Raw genomic sequence first — 14,920 nt, forward strand, 5'->3', positions numbered from 1 at the left:
CGCTGGGAGTGGACGATGGAACGGGCGGAGGAGAGGAGAGGAGAGAGAGAGATCGCGCGGGAGAATGAAGCCAGCAGGAGAAAAAAAAAAAAGAAAAGAAGAAAAAGAAAAGAAGAAAAGAAAAAGAAAAGGAAAAGAAAAATAGAGGGAAAAGAAATGAGGTCCAATCCTCATAACTTGGGTCACAAAAATGATCCAACGGAAACGATTTTAAAACCACAAGTTAAATAAAATAATTTAAACGTAATGATAAAGTCAAATTGAAATAATTAAATCCCACGGTAATTAATTTAAATATTAAAAGCAATTTAAATGCATAATAATAAATAAATATTTGGAAAGCACATAAAAATAATTTTCACCAAATAAAAATCATAGAAATAAACTCACTAAAAATCCAACCAATTTAAAATAAGAGAAATTATTTTAATTACATAAAAATAATTCCTTCAGTAAAAATACACTAAAATACGGGGTGTTACATCCTCCCCCCCTTAAAAAAAATTTCGTCCTCGAAATTGGCAAGGTCAACATTAAGACTAAGACAGGGATAAGATTCAACTAAGAGCACATACCGCCAAAATAGACCAGCAAGGCCACTCTATAAGCAACAAGCGCAACCTTCTCTACGATCTGAAAATGGCCAACACATCTTGGACATCAACAATCGCCCAAATTGAGTTCTTCCCACTAGGAGTCCTCGGCAACCCTACCACAAAATCCATAGAAATATCATCCCACTTCCACTCTGGAATAGGGAGAGGTTGAAGTCTACCTTGATGCTCAACCTTAACTAGACGGCACGTGGCACATTCCTCAATGAGCATGGCAATATCCAATATACTCGTTTTAGTCCCCCAATGACACATCACGACCAGTATTCCTAGAGTGACTGCTATCCAAAAATCTCATTTCCTCGAGAACCTTAATATAACATCCAATAAATTCCAATGATCAAAAGCCCTTACAATAATATGTGCCAACTGCAATCAACTCCTATGCTCCAACTTCTAAACCTTTATTGAATTCTACTATTGGAAACCTAATAGCCACTTCCAATGTTAACCATCAATAACAAATTGCACAACCAAATGATTAATCTCCAATTACAAATATCTTCTCAAAATTCAAGTCACCGTTAATTCTTCAAATCAGCACAATTTGAACTCTTGACTACAACAAAAATACCACGCTTCTGCTGCGCACTCTGATATTCGCCACATGCATAAAACATTTACGTTCTCATGAAACTAACACCATCGAGTACAAGGTGGCTCCATTCCTACTAACCAAAACTCTTATCACAATTTGGTAGAAAAACACTCTCTCTCCCAAAACCACGAGTTATAACTCAAATTCCTCAATTAACTTCTGCTGCCTTGATCAAAATCAAATTCTATAAAATACAACCATGATCAAAGACAGAAACCCAATATCAAACAACCTCAGCATCCCAAATTGAAAATAAACAACCTCAACCCAAAATACACTCATCTCCTCTAAGATAAGAAACATCCTTTAAAAGACTCAATTCCAACCTAGCGAATCAAAAAGAGTGCCTAGAGACTTCTACCTAACAACCTAAACCCGAAAGCTCACCATCTACATTCTAAACATCATCTAATCTAACGGTGACTAAACTCACAGCAAACCACCATTGACTTCACCAAAACATTAACAAAACTTCCTTGGTAACTCGCCCACCTATTTCTACTCCAATAAGCTAGTATTAACACAACTAGTTCCTTCAATAGCACATCACTATTAAACCTCAGGGCAAACCATACTGATCAAATCTTCAATCTACCAAAAGCCATTACAAAGCACCCAAGGATCCTAATGCTTTATTACCCCCACATACTTGATCATATCATTCATCGCTAACGTCTAAACTTCAACTTCCAAGATCTTATCATATACCATACGTGACATCCTATCAATCTCTCTTCAAGTTAAATAACAATGTCCTTCATTCAACCAACTAGATGCTCAAACTCCAAAAGAAAGTATAACCTTAAAATTTAAATTCCTAGGTAACCTCAAGTCACAATTAATTCCTGAAGATAATCACAACAACTATTCCCAACCATGATTCATTGAGTAACCCACTTCAATTGCACACTTCGATCGATTCACCAAAAACTCCAAGCCAAGGTCTCTTGAATTACTACTATTGTGTCGACTCCTCTTCCACACCTACCAAAACCACTTCTTTCAAACCAAAATGAGACTAGGACCTATACTCTCCGAAATCCATAACCACTCACCACTACTATACATCAATCTTACGCACCCTTAGCCAAAACCAATAATCCTCCAAACGTGCAGGTGGTCATCATTACCATTTCCATCACTAAACCTATATCCTCGAAATCAATAAGAATCATTTCTTAAATCGTCACCATCTATTATCCTTAAAATTGATATAAATTAAATCCTCAACCTGACACTGTAACCTCATGCTAAAAATAATTATTAACCGAACTAGATCAATATCTTCCATCTCCAAAGAAATTCTCCCCTAAAAATTCTCATATCAATAACTCAACTCAGATCAATCCTATTTTAATTCAGCCATTCAACTCTGCAATTCTAAAACCTTAACCCAGATATAAATCATTTCCTGAAATCCTCAAGATCGATGAACTCAAATCTAAAACATTCGCCTTATAAAACTTGTAAATTCTAAAACCCCAGATGTTATCAAATTGCTTATCGAGGTCGGCAAGATCAAAACCTTCTAGTCTAAGTAATCTCTTAATTGCTTGTTGAACCTACCAGCTTAAATCCCATTAACTTATTTTCTAAAAAAAAACTATGGGGCCACAAACCTTAGATGAACATCTCATAAATCTAACATTGACATTCGTTGAACTTACAACCCCCTACCTCAAAGACTCATTACCTAAATTCTACGGAACCTAAATCCTCAATTATCCTAAGCAATTAAAAACTATTCCCCTCCTTAGCAGCAACTTGAGTACCTAATCCAAAGAGTTCTCCCAGACCCTGATGTTCGAGCCTTGATATTAAAACAACCAATCACCAAGAGTTCAGGCCTACTATACCAATGTTTAAGCCTAACAATGGCCTTCTCAGTCGTACCATCTTCCTGTCATAACATAACCCTTAACCCGCCTTTCAATTTCGAACAAAACAAAATAAAATAAAATTTCATAAATAAAATAACATACGACAAAATGCATAAAACCAATGAAGTAGATCACCATAAAATAAATATAACAATAAAATAATCCGCCATAAGATAAAACAATTAAATTAAAATGACATACAAATAAATAAATAAACAACAAAATTATTATACAATAAAATAAATAAACAACAGAATTATTATACAATAAAATAAACAAAGCCAATAAAACCATACTCAACCAAAGGTAAACACTAATTAAAACAACAAAAACAAATAACGTCAATTAACATCAATTAACATAAAATAAAATAGTAATAAACTCATAATATAAAATAAATAACTTAACTTACACCACTTAAATAAAAATTTTATTATTTTAAAATAATAATAAAAATAATTTTCTGGTACTATCCTAAGGGACATGTGGTTTTACCCAGAGCCGAACTGCTCTGATACCACCTGTGGCGCCCCCAATCCCCCTTATAAAAATACACAGGGATCGAGACGCCAGGATGGTGACAACACGGTCACACATCCCAACGAAGTGCCAGTGTGTGTAAATGCAACAGTGTTCAAATAAAATAACGCAGCGGATAGTCAACTAAGTACCAGAATTTAATTACAATCAAACATCAGTAAAGATTTAAATAGCAGTTATACAGTCATCCATAAAATAATTTACAATAGTTTAAAAGCTACAAACGAGTGATCCCAGATCACTCCTCAGGCGGAGCCGTCTCCTCAGGCTCGCCCTCCTCCTCCTCATCAGCATCAAAATCTGCGACACCACAAATGGTCTCGCAGGTAAGTATAACCCAAACAACGACGTAATACAAAATGCATTAAATGCAACTAACATGCATGCACATGAAAACATGCATTTTTCCACAAAACATCATTTTCCCCGAAAATGATAAATTTCCAACACACACCAAAATCCCATTTTGGTCCAAATTATCCGTAGATCATTTTCCCAGAAAATGATTTACCCAAAAATCAACTCGCACTATTTTCCCAGAAAATAATGCATTAATCCCAAATGCACCATGCATTATTTCCATATGCACCATGGCCTCCCCTATGGACCATCCGCACGTCCTGGCTTCGCAGCGGTGCTCAGTTCCGCGCCCAGCGCGTACATGGCCAAGCACTCACACTACGCAACGAGCGATGCCCAGTTCCGAGCCCAGCGCGTACGTGGCCAGACATCCTCTAGTCCCCGCCAGCAGAAGGACCATGGAGTCGGCACGAGACCATCTCGTCCGATCCCATTGTCGCCCGGCGACAACCCAGGGACGTTACTCAGTATATTCCGCTCCCGAGTAACCAGAGGAGCTCCACCGAGTTAATGCCCCATCTCGGCTTGGGGTCGTGATACACACGCACCAAAAATATTAACACATAAAATCATAGCTTTTCAAAGCACATGAACATGAATGCAATACACGAAAACCCAGTTTTCTTTTACAAACATGATCATGCATGAAATGATGAAATGCACATGTACCAACACAACATCCAAACCAACAAATACCAATCCAATCAAATCCAACCAAACAACTCCAATCACAAATCCATTCGACCCCCGAACTCCTCGGACTCAGTCCGGCATGCCAAAAAAACACAGTGAAATGGGTTAGTGCAAAAATACATTTAAATTACGAAAATTCTTTGAAGAAATACTTACAGTGCAATATAATAATTTTCCGAGGATCGCGAAGTTGAAAAAGGCGACGTTTGAGCAACACCACAGTGTAAAATACACTGTGGCCGTGGGTCACAGATACCCACTTTTCAACGAGGACAAACGAAGACCCAAGATTGATAGGGTAGGGCCTAGGGAGGTCGGTGAAGCTAGTGGTGGTGGTGGTTTGCCGTGGGTGGCGGCGCAAGGGGTGGTTTTAGGCCAAAAAAGTGCAAATCGGAGATGGACTTGGTGGGGCTTCACCGGTGACGGATCGGAGCTGGGGTTGGGTCCAATGGGTTGCCAAGAGGCCGGGATGAAGTGGTAGGAAGATGGTGGCCGGAGGTGGCGCGACGGCGGCGCAATGGAGGAAAATGTGCCGCGGCGTCGTGGGTTTCGTGGGCTTCGTGGAGGCTAACGGCGGCACGAACGGCGGTGATATTGGTGGGGTAGGACGGCCGGCGGCTGGGGAGTCTAATGGGCTGGGCGGTGACGACCACCGCCGGCGGACGGCGGCGCTGGGAGTGGACGATGGAACGGGCGGAGGAGAGGAGAGGAGAGAGAGAGATCGCGCGGGAGAATGAAGCCAGCAGGAGAAAGAAAAAAGAAAAGAAAAAAAAGAAAAGAAGAAAAGAAAAAGAAAAGGAAAAGAAAAATAGAGAGAAAAGAAATGAGGTCCAATCCTCATAACTTGGGTCACAAAAATGATCCAACGGAAACGATTTTAAAACCACAAGTTAAATAAAATAATTTAAACGTAATGGTAAAGTCAAATTGAAATAATTAAATCCCACGGTAATTAATTTAAATATTAAAAGCAATTTAAATGCATAATAATAAATAAATATTTAGAAAGCACATAAAAATAATTTTCACCAAATAAAAATCATAGAAATAAACTCACTAAAAATCCAACCAATTTAAAATAAGAGAAATTATTTTAATTACATAAAAATAATTCCTTCAGTAAAAATACACTAAAATACGGGGTGTTACAATAATTACGCAACATTCGCGCAAATATCATTCTCATATCAATACTACCACTCCACTTGCAAATCCTGATGAATAAATAAGATTTTAAATATTTTGCCATTATTACTTCACTATTTTAAATATTTGGCTTCTTTAAAAGTTAATGCATCTTTAAAATTTGAATAAATGTAGATAAAATGATCTATATTGACTTTTTCAAAAAGTAAAAACTTGAACTATGAGTTACAATAATTTTAAATATATCTTCAAATTTGAAGATGTACTATTCATCTTCAAAAGTAATATTTTATTATAAAGATTACCCTAATTACTTTGCTTTTCAGTTTTTATTTTTCACGGTTTTCACTTCCCCCAATATCCTTTTACTTTCATTTTTGTGTTCAATTTTAAAATATGTGAAGGAATAAATATTATTATTAATTAACATATAGTTAGTGTAATTGTAAAATATGAAAAAATAAAAAAATTATTAAAAAATTAATATTATATTTTTATTTTGATTAATCCATATGGGGCTATGGCTAGAGAGGTTTTTTTTTTTTTTTTTTTTTTTTTTTTAGGAAATAGACCTCATCTCATTCATAAGAAAGTTATATCTGTGACTTAAGTTACAAGCCAAACTAACTCCTGTTGTAAGCATCCCCATACACAAATATTATGCAATAGACTTAATATAGTACGTTAAATTATATAATTATTTTTATTATAAAATAAATCTACCATATCATATAAAATTAGGTAATATTGTGAGTTTATTTTATAGGATATATTTGTAGATGTAGGTTTGTAGTAGTTACGGGAAAATATAGCGATAGAGACACACATGATAGATTCGGTTGGCTCACAAGACAGCGAAGTACTGTTAAGGTCCCATTTGGAGATAAGATAAGATAATTTTAAATAAAAATTAAATAAAATATTATTTTTTAATATTATTATTATTTTAAAATTTGAAAATATTGAATTTTTTTTATATTTTTTATAGAAATTTAAAAAAATTGTAATGATGAAATGAGATGAAATGAAATCATTTCTGTATCGAAATGAAATTTAAATAAGTTTTTTTTAGTATTGCTAGACAGTAACAGCTAGCGTATTAAATTATTTTTTAAATAATTTTTTCACCTCTATAATCATTAAATAATAATAATAATAATAATAATAATAATAATAATAATAATTGAGTGTTAATTTTAAACAGTAACTCCATGGAGCTCCACTGACATTTTCATTTTTTTATTTATTTTTGGATAGTTACCGTTGTTTGGATTTAGGTTGACGGTAAACACGCCGCGCTGCTTTTAAAGCTTCAAACATGTCACGTGTATTGCTCTGCGATTGGCAGCTTATACTCCCCTCATCCTGCTAATTTTTTTTTTTTTTTCATTTTAACTTGTTAAAAGTAACAAGAAACTTTAACATAGGTTTAGATATTGAGTTGAGTTGAATTGAGTTGATAAAATATTATTAGAATATTATTTTTTAATATTATTATTATTTTAAAATTTAAAAAATTAAATTATTTATCATATTTTATGTTAAAATTTAAAAAAATTATAATAATGAGTTGAAATAAATTGAGATAAATTTACTTACCGAACAAAGCTTAAAATACCTTCAACTTACCAACATTTGATTGGAATCCGAGCATTTAGGCAGCGAAATTATTTTATTATTATTTATTAACTTTTTATTACTATTCACATATATTTCAAAATCCAAACCATCCCAATCTCGAAATGTAATCTTAAATCCATTCTTTTCTAATATATAGAATTGGAAGTTGCTGGAACATCTGCACTCTCTGTGGAATGGGACACCCTCCCTTTCCATTTTTGAGGGTTTTTATTTTTTGAAGGATGCATTTGAGTTACTAATCCAAAGGATGTGGCAGACCAATGAGATTCGTATATAAGACGAAATAAGAAAAATTATAAAAATAAACGAGACATTAAGAATGGTTAGAGGAAAAGTTTTTTAGAATTTATGATTATATAGAAAATGAGGATGGAGTTGGTTGAAGTGGGAGGCCAGAAAAAGAAAGGAAAAGCCATGGTCCCAAAGCACTATTAATAACGAGTTTTGGCACCCAGCAGGTAGGGTAGGAGGTACCCCAACTGGCCAAATTTATAAAAAATGAGGCCAGGTCCCACCCCCTCCAAAATTCCCCAAAAATCCGTAAAATGCAGCCGGTTTCAACGGCATTATCTTGCGCGGTGCAAAAGAAACAGAAAAAACTCTGATAGTGGTGAATTTTTTCCTCTTTCTTTTATAGAGTTGGGCTCACTTTCCACTTTCTTTTATGATCACTGCCGGTCACGGTTGACTTTTGACGAAGTATCATGTGAAGATTTTATTAGAGAAGTAATACATCCACATAAAAGTTTTTTAAAAATAAGTTTATGAATTAATATAATTTTATATGATATATTATATTTATTTTATAATAGAAATAATTTTACAATCTAATATATTATAAAAAATCACGTCAATTTATAAATGTATTATAATAGAATTTGGTTGTGATTAAGAAATTCTCTTTTACACATGCCACTCCATAGCAACTAATATTTATATTCCGGGTACCTGACGAAAATGTTATAAAAAATAATTTTCTTTGATAAAATAATGTCAATTTACTTAGATTTTATTTTTTTACAAAAATAAAACAACGTAAACGACATCGTTCATGATTATGTTTAACTTAAAACCTAACCATTTGCCTCCTCCCCCATCTCTCTCTCTCTCTCTCTGACTTTTCCTCCCTCCCTAGTCGCCATCTCTCTTTCTCTCTCTCACTGGCGCGGTGGCGCCCTCATTCTCTCCTCAGTCTCCTTTTCTATTCTCCTCCTCCTCTTTCTTGAAGCATGAAAATCGAATGGTCATGGAAGCACAACCACTCATGGTCATGGGTTTGCGAAGAGACCCATAGCCATTTGTGGTCGTGGTTTTTTACTGGTTTGCTTAGATCTATTATTGTTTTGAATTTTTTTTTATTGTTTTTCAATTTTTTGTAGATGGATAAGGATTTGCAGTAGATTTGTTGTGGATTTTCGGTTGTTTAGGATTTTTTTAGCATTTTCCAGTTGTTTTTAACTTTTTCGCCATGGGTGGGCGGTAGACAAGGTGGGGCAAAAAGTCATGGTGGTCAATATGCCCCTGGTGTCCCGATGGGGGCACCTGATGATCATCGGGGATGGTGCCGGGTTATAGGGGCCCAAAATATCCCCCAACCCATGTAGGGACGGGGTGGGGGCCCCTATCCTCCACATGTCAACACAATTTCATGTCAACTATTCTGACCACCACCATCCAAAGCTACTTATCTAACTATGTTGCCACTTTCCTTAACCAAATATTTTGAGATGGATGAAGTTGATCTATCTTTTAGACATTTCAGAGTAGAAAAATACAATTCAAAACTATCGACCGTCGTCTTCAGCAATGGCAACATAGTTCACTTGGCAAATTGTTTAACATCGTCGCTTCAAAAAGCCCCCTTTTGGAGAACCCTACCACCTCCTCATCTATCTTAACCGTTTTGATTAATGAACATGTTTAAAAAAACATTATTCAAGTAACATGTTTAGCATTAGGAACATGTTTTCCTCTAATTTCTTTAAATATTCAATATATTCTCCTCATAAATATAGAGATACTACTATAAGAAATAATACATATCAAGTTATTCAAGTTAATAAGAACTCATACGAGTTGCTGAACTTTAATTTTGTATTAAATTATTTTGTTTAATAATCAATCATAATTTTGTATTCATGATCGATTAATTTAATATAGAGTCAAACTCGAATTTGATAAAACCAATCTCGAGCGGTTTGATGAGTAGTCTTGTTTATTTGCAGCTCTAGTCCCGTCAACGCAATAAGATATAAGTGATATAAGAATGTAGAATATAACATTTTCCTAACTAAAAACTATAAATGAATGAAACTATTTTTTTTTATTTAATTAATGTATATGCATAAAAACTAAAAATCTCTCAAAGAAGAAAAAGAAGGTTTAACGTGAACCAATTGGGATTCATCAAATGGACATGGATAGATCCAATGATATATGAGGCCCCTACTTTCCTACCCGCCGATAATGCATGCAAATAATTAAAACATATAATCATGAAGCTCATGAATAAGCTAGCATGTGCATGGAAGCATGTGATTACAATGATTTATGAAATGAAACCAAACCGGCCCTCTACTACAACATGAAAACCTATTAGTTAGGTAGAGAAAAAAAGTTCAAATATATCTTAATTCAGATTTGAAAAATTATATAAATTCTGCGGCCGTATTTTAAAGCATATCATGATTGTGATCTTAAATATGCATTTAAATTCCATAAATCTCATCTACTGCATGAATTGATGATGAAATTGATTAACATGGTACTTATTCATATGATGTGGTAAAATATCTCAAACTATAAATGTTTAATGATAAATTACTTAAATATCTTTCTTTGCAAAAAGTATCCATTGATCTAACCATCTTTTTTTTTTTTTTTTGATAAAACTGAAAACATTCATTGATATCAAGTAGAAACCTTACAAATAGAAATCTTATCGAGCCAAATAGCTTGACTTACAAAAGAATGACAATAGTCCTACCATATCACAATATCATCCACTTCCCAAGCATATCTTGCCAACCGATGAGCAGCCCATATTGCCCAGCCGATGAACATGAACTACTTTAGCCTCTTGAAAACTCCGCATAAGTCTACAAATTTATTGTAGAATAAAATCAAAATCAGTTAGGAACTCATATATACCATTCAAAGCATCAACAAGTATCAAACAATCAGATTCTAGCAACACTTTTGGAACACCCTATTGAGCACATAATTGTAATCTCCTTAACAAAGCAATAGCTTCATCTTAGTTACTGTTTTAAGATGTATAAGTTCTGTGCATTTTTTTTAAAAAAATATAAATAAATTTGTGACCCATAAGAAAAAACCAGTTTTTTATTTTTTATTTTTTATTTTTTATTTTGTAATATATATCACTTTTTTCAAAAGCAATGTGCAAAACTTACGTATATCTAATATTACTCTTAACTTTTATGATTAATAAATAGCGATTAGAGAAAAAAGACAGAAAGGGCCCACTCTCAAGAATATGATTCTCAAAGATTGGAAAAACATGATGCAGTCTCATTATCTATACTATATATAATCTTGAAGTAATTATTCGATAATTTTGGCTCATTATATGATTTTAGAATAATATAAGTTTATCATATAATATCATGTTAATTAAGATTAGTGTATATATAAATAATTTTAATTACATAACATGTTGTCATTAGATGTGATTGGAAATGAAAATAAGATTAATAGTTGAAACCATCTTGAAAGAAAGAGAATTTAATTTTGTAGACATCAACTAAATAAAATTTGGAGTTCTGTTACATACAGTCATTGTTTCACGTTCTACTGATGTGATTGACTAAAAAAATTATTTTAAATTTAAAAGAAATGATTTAGTCAATCACATTAATAAAATAGAAATGATAGTTACAGTCGTGAGTATGCAAGCGCCGTATAATCACTTTAAAAAAAGTAAATAAATACGAAATTCATATGAAAAGAAATTAATTTTTAATAATAGATTATATTTTTTTTCAAAATAACTGTATAATATTTATACATTTTATAATTATACATAGCATTACCCTTAATAAAATATATAAAGAATACTTAAAAGTCACTTCACCAAAATTTTTTTTTGTAAAATTTGTCACTTTGGAAGCACCGAAACTATAAATGGCTCCACGTGAACGACGAGGCCGGGAGGGGCAGCTGTCGTTGTTAGACGCAGCAGCAGTATATAGTACAGCTAAGAGCTAACATTCCCCTTGCAGGAGTAGTTGAGATGGATGTAGCTGTCGCTTGGACTACAGATTGGGTTGGATAAATGCAGGTTTTTTCTGGACCTTAATTTCAAGGGCGATGTTGCCATGTCAATGTGCAATCCATTATTCTGGAGCTAGCGTCCAGGCAACAGCCATTGCCTAGCTTGGCCGGAAGGCAATGATATACACAAGACACCCCCGACTCCCTCAATTTGGTTTGCAGAAGTACGTGCACATGATCTTGTTAAGGAGTTCTAGTTTTTATTGGTTGCTTTGGGTAACTTTTGTTGTCTGACCAATTTGTATATATGTAGACCATATGGATGAACATCCCCCCATATATATCTTCTTTAGCAAAGAGAACCATGAAAGTAATCCCTATATATGATGTGGTGTGAATAATTATAATAAGAAAATACTTTGGCCACAGATATATTACACAAAAGTAATTTAGTAAACTTACGTAGCTTAATGTAAAATTATTTTTATTATAAAGTAAATTTAATGAATCAGATAAAATCACATCAACTTTTAAAATTATTTTTATGTAATTATTTTTGTGAATGTAACACTTCTCGTTTAGTTATACAGATGAAATGAGATGATATAAGATAAAAATTAAAAATTGAATAAAATATTATTTGAATATTATTTCTTAATTTTTTTTAAGATTTGACAAAGTTAAATTATTTATTATATTTTATCTGAAAATTTAAGAAAGTTATAGTAATTAGATGAGATGAGATGAAATAAAATGATTTGTATAACCAAAAGAAAGTTATAGTAATTAGATAAGATAAAAAAAAATGTGATAAGATAGTAATCAAATCACGTGAATTTCTATGCAGATTATGGTATGAATGGTGCTACAGTTATCGAAAAATTCTATCAATTTGTGCCGACAAGGCATTTGGTATATTTTTTTATATTTTCAAATATTTAAAAAAAATTTACAACATCATAAAAATATATTTTCTTAATCATTAAATAAAAAAATTAAAAACAAAAATTAAAAAAAAAAAAAGAAAAAAAAAAGAAAAAGAAAACAAAAAGTAAAAGTATCTAAACTCACTATGGAGACATATGATGAATAGGAAAGGCTATTGAATCATTGATACACCATTTTATATCGGCAGCATCTTCCGCGGTCCCATCACATCAATCGATTTTACCAATCTTTGGGTGGAATATATGTCTTCTAATTGGCTAATCGGGAGGCGTATTATAATTGGTCAGGTCTGCAGTAGCAGCCGCCACTCGCCAGCATGGCTTTCCCTGCACTCTTAACATTGTCCTTGTTGGCATTGATTTCGGGATACAAAGTTACAAACTATCAACCCAACCAGAAAAGGACGATGAAAGGCTCCAACTGGTTTGCAACGCCAACAGTTTATAATTAAGACAATAAAAAATGAAAACACTAAAGTTAGGTTTGTACAGTGATTTGATATGAAATTGATGAATTGAAATATAGATTAAAATTAAATAAAATATTATTTTTAATTTAAAACTTAAAAAAATTAAATTATTTATTATATTTTATGTCACCGTGTTCTTCAACCAATTCGCGAAATCAAACCCCTGAATCATATTCACATCCCCACCATTATTACCACCACCACCAGAGGGTTGAATCCTCCCCATTCCTCTACTATTATGATTGCCATTCTTGCCCAGGTCTCGATTAATCTCAAACAACAATGTCTCATTCCTCACCCACGCAGCGTAAGGCAACAGCCTAACCGCTTTCTTCAAGCTATATTCTTCGTGAAATGCCTTATCAGCTTCGACGGCATACACTTCAAAGATCTTATTCTGTTTTGGGTATTGCTTCTTGAACCAACTTCCAATGCTAGACCCATAACTTCTAGCCCCAACATCCACATACACATACCTATTCTTAAAGCTAATATCAGCCATTGAAGTTAGATATTTTATATTCCTTATGTTCCTCTTCAACGTGATCCACGGCTTCAACGGCTCTTCCATGATCAACGGCTCCGCGTTCTGTACCAGTTCTTGCTTATGCTCCGGAACCCAGCACTTGGTCTCCGAATCTTCATTGGGTTTGGGTTTCTCATCCCCTCGAAGGCCGAGTATTTCAATCTCCTTTTTCAGGACAATTTCGCGTATATAAGGCATCAACGAATCAAGGCCATCTATATCGTGGGATTTGATTAACTTGCAAGAGTTGAATAACTCAAGGAAAGAATTGAAACTATACGAATCTTTGGCTTCAATGTGGACCACCGCAAACCCTTCGGGTTTCAGCGCCCGTTCGATCTCCGACGCCAACTCCAACGGCCGAGACACCTGGTCGAGACGACCCCCACCGGAGAACACGAAGTCGAAGGTATTGTCGTCGAATGGGACTCGGTTAGGAAGGGCCTTAATTACCAAAGGCCGTGACGCTTTCTTGAAAATTCCAATCGAGTCCTCAACCCCAACCTGTTTCAGAGCGTAGACGTCCTGTCCGGTAGGGGTCTGTACGCACAGGGACTTCGAGTCCTCCGATAGGTAGCCTTCAGATATCAGATCCTGGAAGACCGAGGAGTAGAAATTGACGGCCTTTATCCAACCCTTGCTGGTGTAGAGATCCGACCCGTTGGTCGTCTGTAAGGCGCCGTTAGCAGCAATAGCAGAGGATCCAGGGCCGGCACCGGAGATAATGAAATTGAAAGTCTCCGGCAAGGAGAAGAAGCAAAAGTCGACGACCTTACACGACTCGCCGGTAATCGTAACAACGTAGGCGAATCGAACGACAATGATGAGAACACCGAACAAGAGCAACCGGACCAGAATGCTCCTCAGGGAGCCGGGCTTGCCTGTGGCAGGCTCCATGACTGCTAATGTTGCACCCTGTCTCAAAAAATAAAAAAAAAAAAAACCCGCAAAGTCGAAGGCACTAGAGAGAAAGAGAGATAGAGATGATGAGGTTAGCGAGAGCAGAAGCGAGCGGAGGTGTGGTTGGCTCCGATTAAGGATCTTCGGTGGGAGAGGTGGTTACAGATTGAGCAATGGAGAGCAGAAAAGGGGGCAAAACAGCAATACATGTTTGCTGTGCAGTGAGAGCGGATTCTCTTAAGGGTTAGTGAGGAGGTCCGCGACCATGGCGCTTCCTTTCAGTCGCACTCCAGAAGAGTTTGGTTCAGTGCAGGAATTAGGAAAGAAAAAGCTGAGTAGGAGCTGAACCAAGAAGAACGCGGAGGGAGG

The 14,920-nt window shown here is 34.8% G+C and overlaps 1 protein-coding gene across 1 annotated transcript; it reads right to left on the reverse strand.

Annotated features, from left to right (window-relative positions):
• Positions 1-13,246: 13,246 nt before the first annotated feature.
• On the reverse strand, positions 13,247-14,548 carry LOC121267307. Its single transcript, XM_041171152.1, has one exon. The coding sequence runs from the start codon at positions 14,546-14,548 to the stop codon at positions 13,247-13,249; it is 1,302 nt and encodes a 433-aa protein (XP_041027086.1).
• Positions 14,549-14,920: the final 372 nt, after the last annotated feature.

The sequence above is a fragment of the Juglans microcarpa x Juglans regia genome, chromosome 5S (assembly GCF_004785595.1).
Source record: "Juglans microcarpa x Juglans regia isolate MS1-56 chromosome 5S, Jm3101_v1.0, whole genome shotgun sequence".
Taxonomy (NCBI): Eukaryota; Viridiplantae; Streptophyta; class Magnoliopsida; order Fagales; family Juglandaceae; genus Juglans; species Juglans microcarpa x Juglans regia.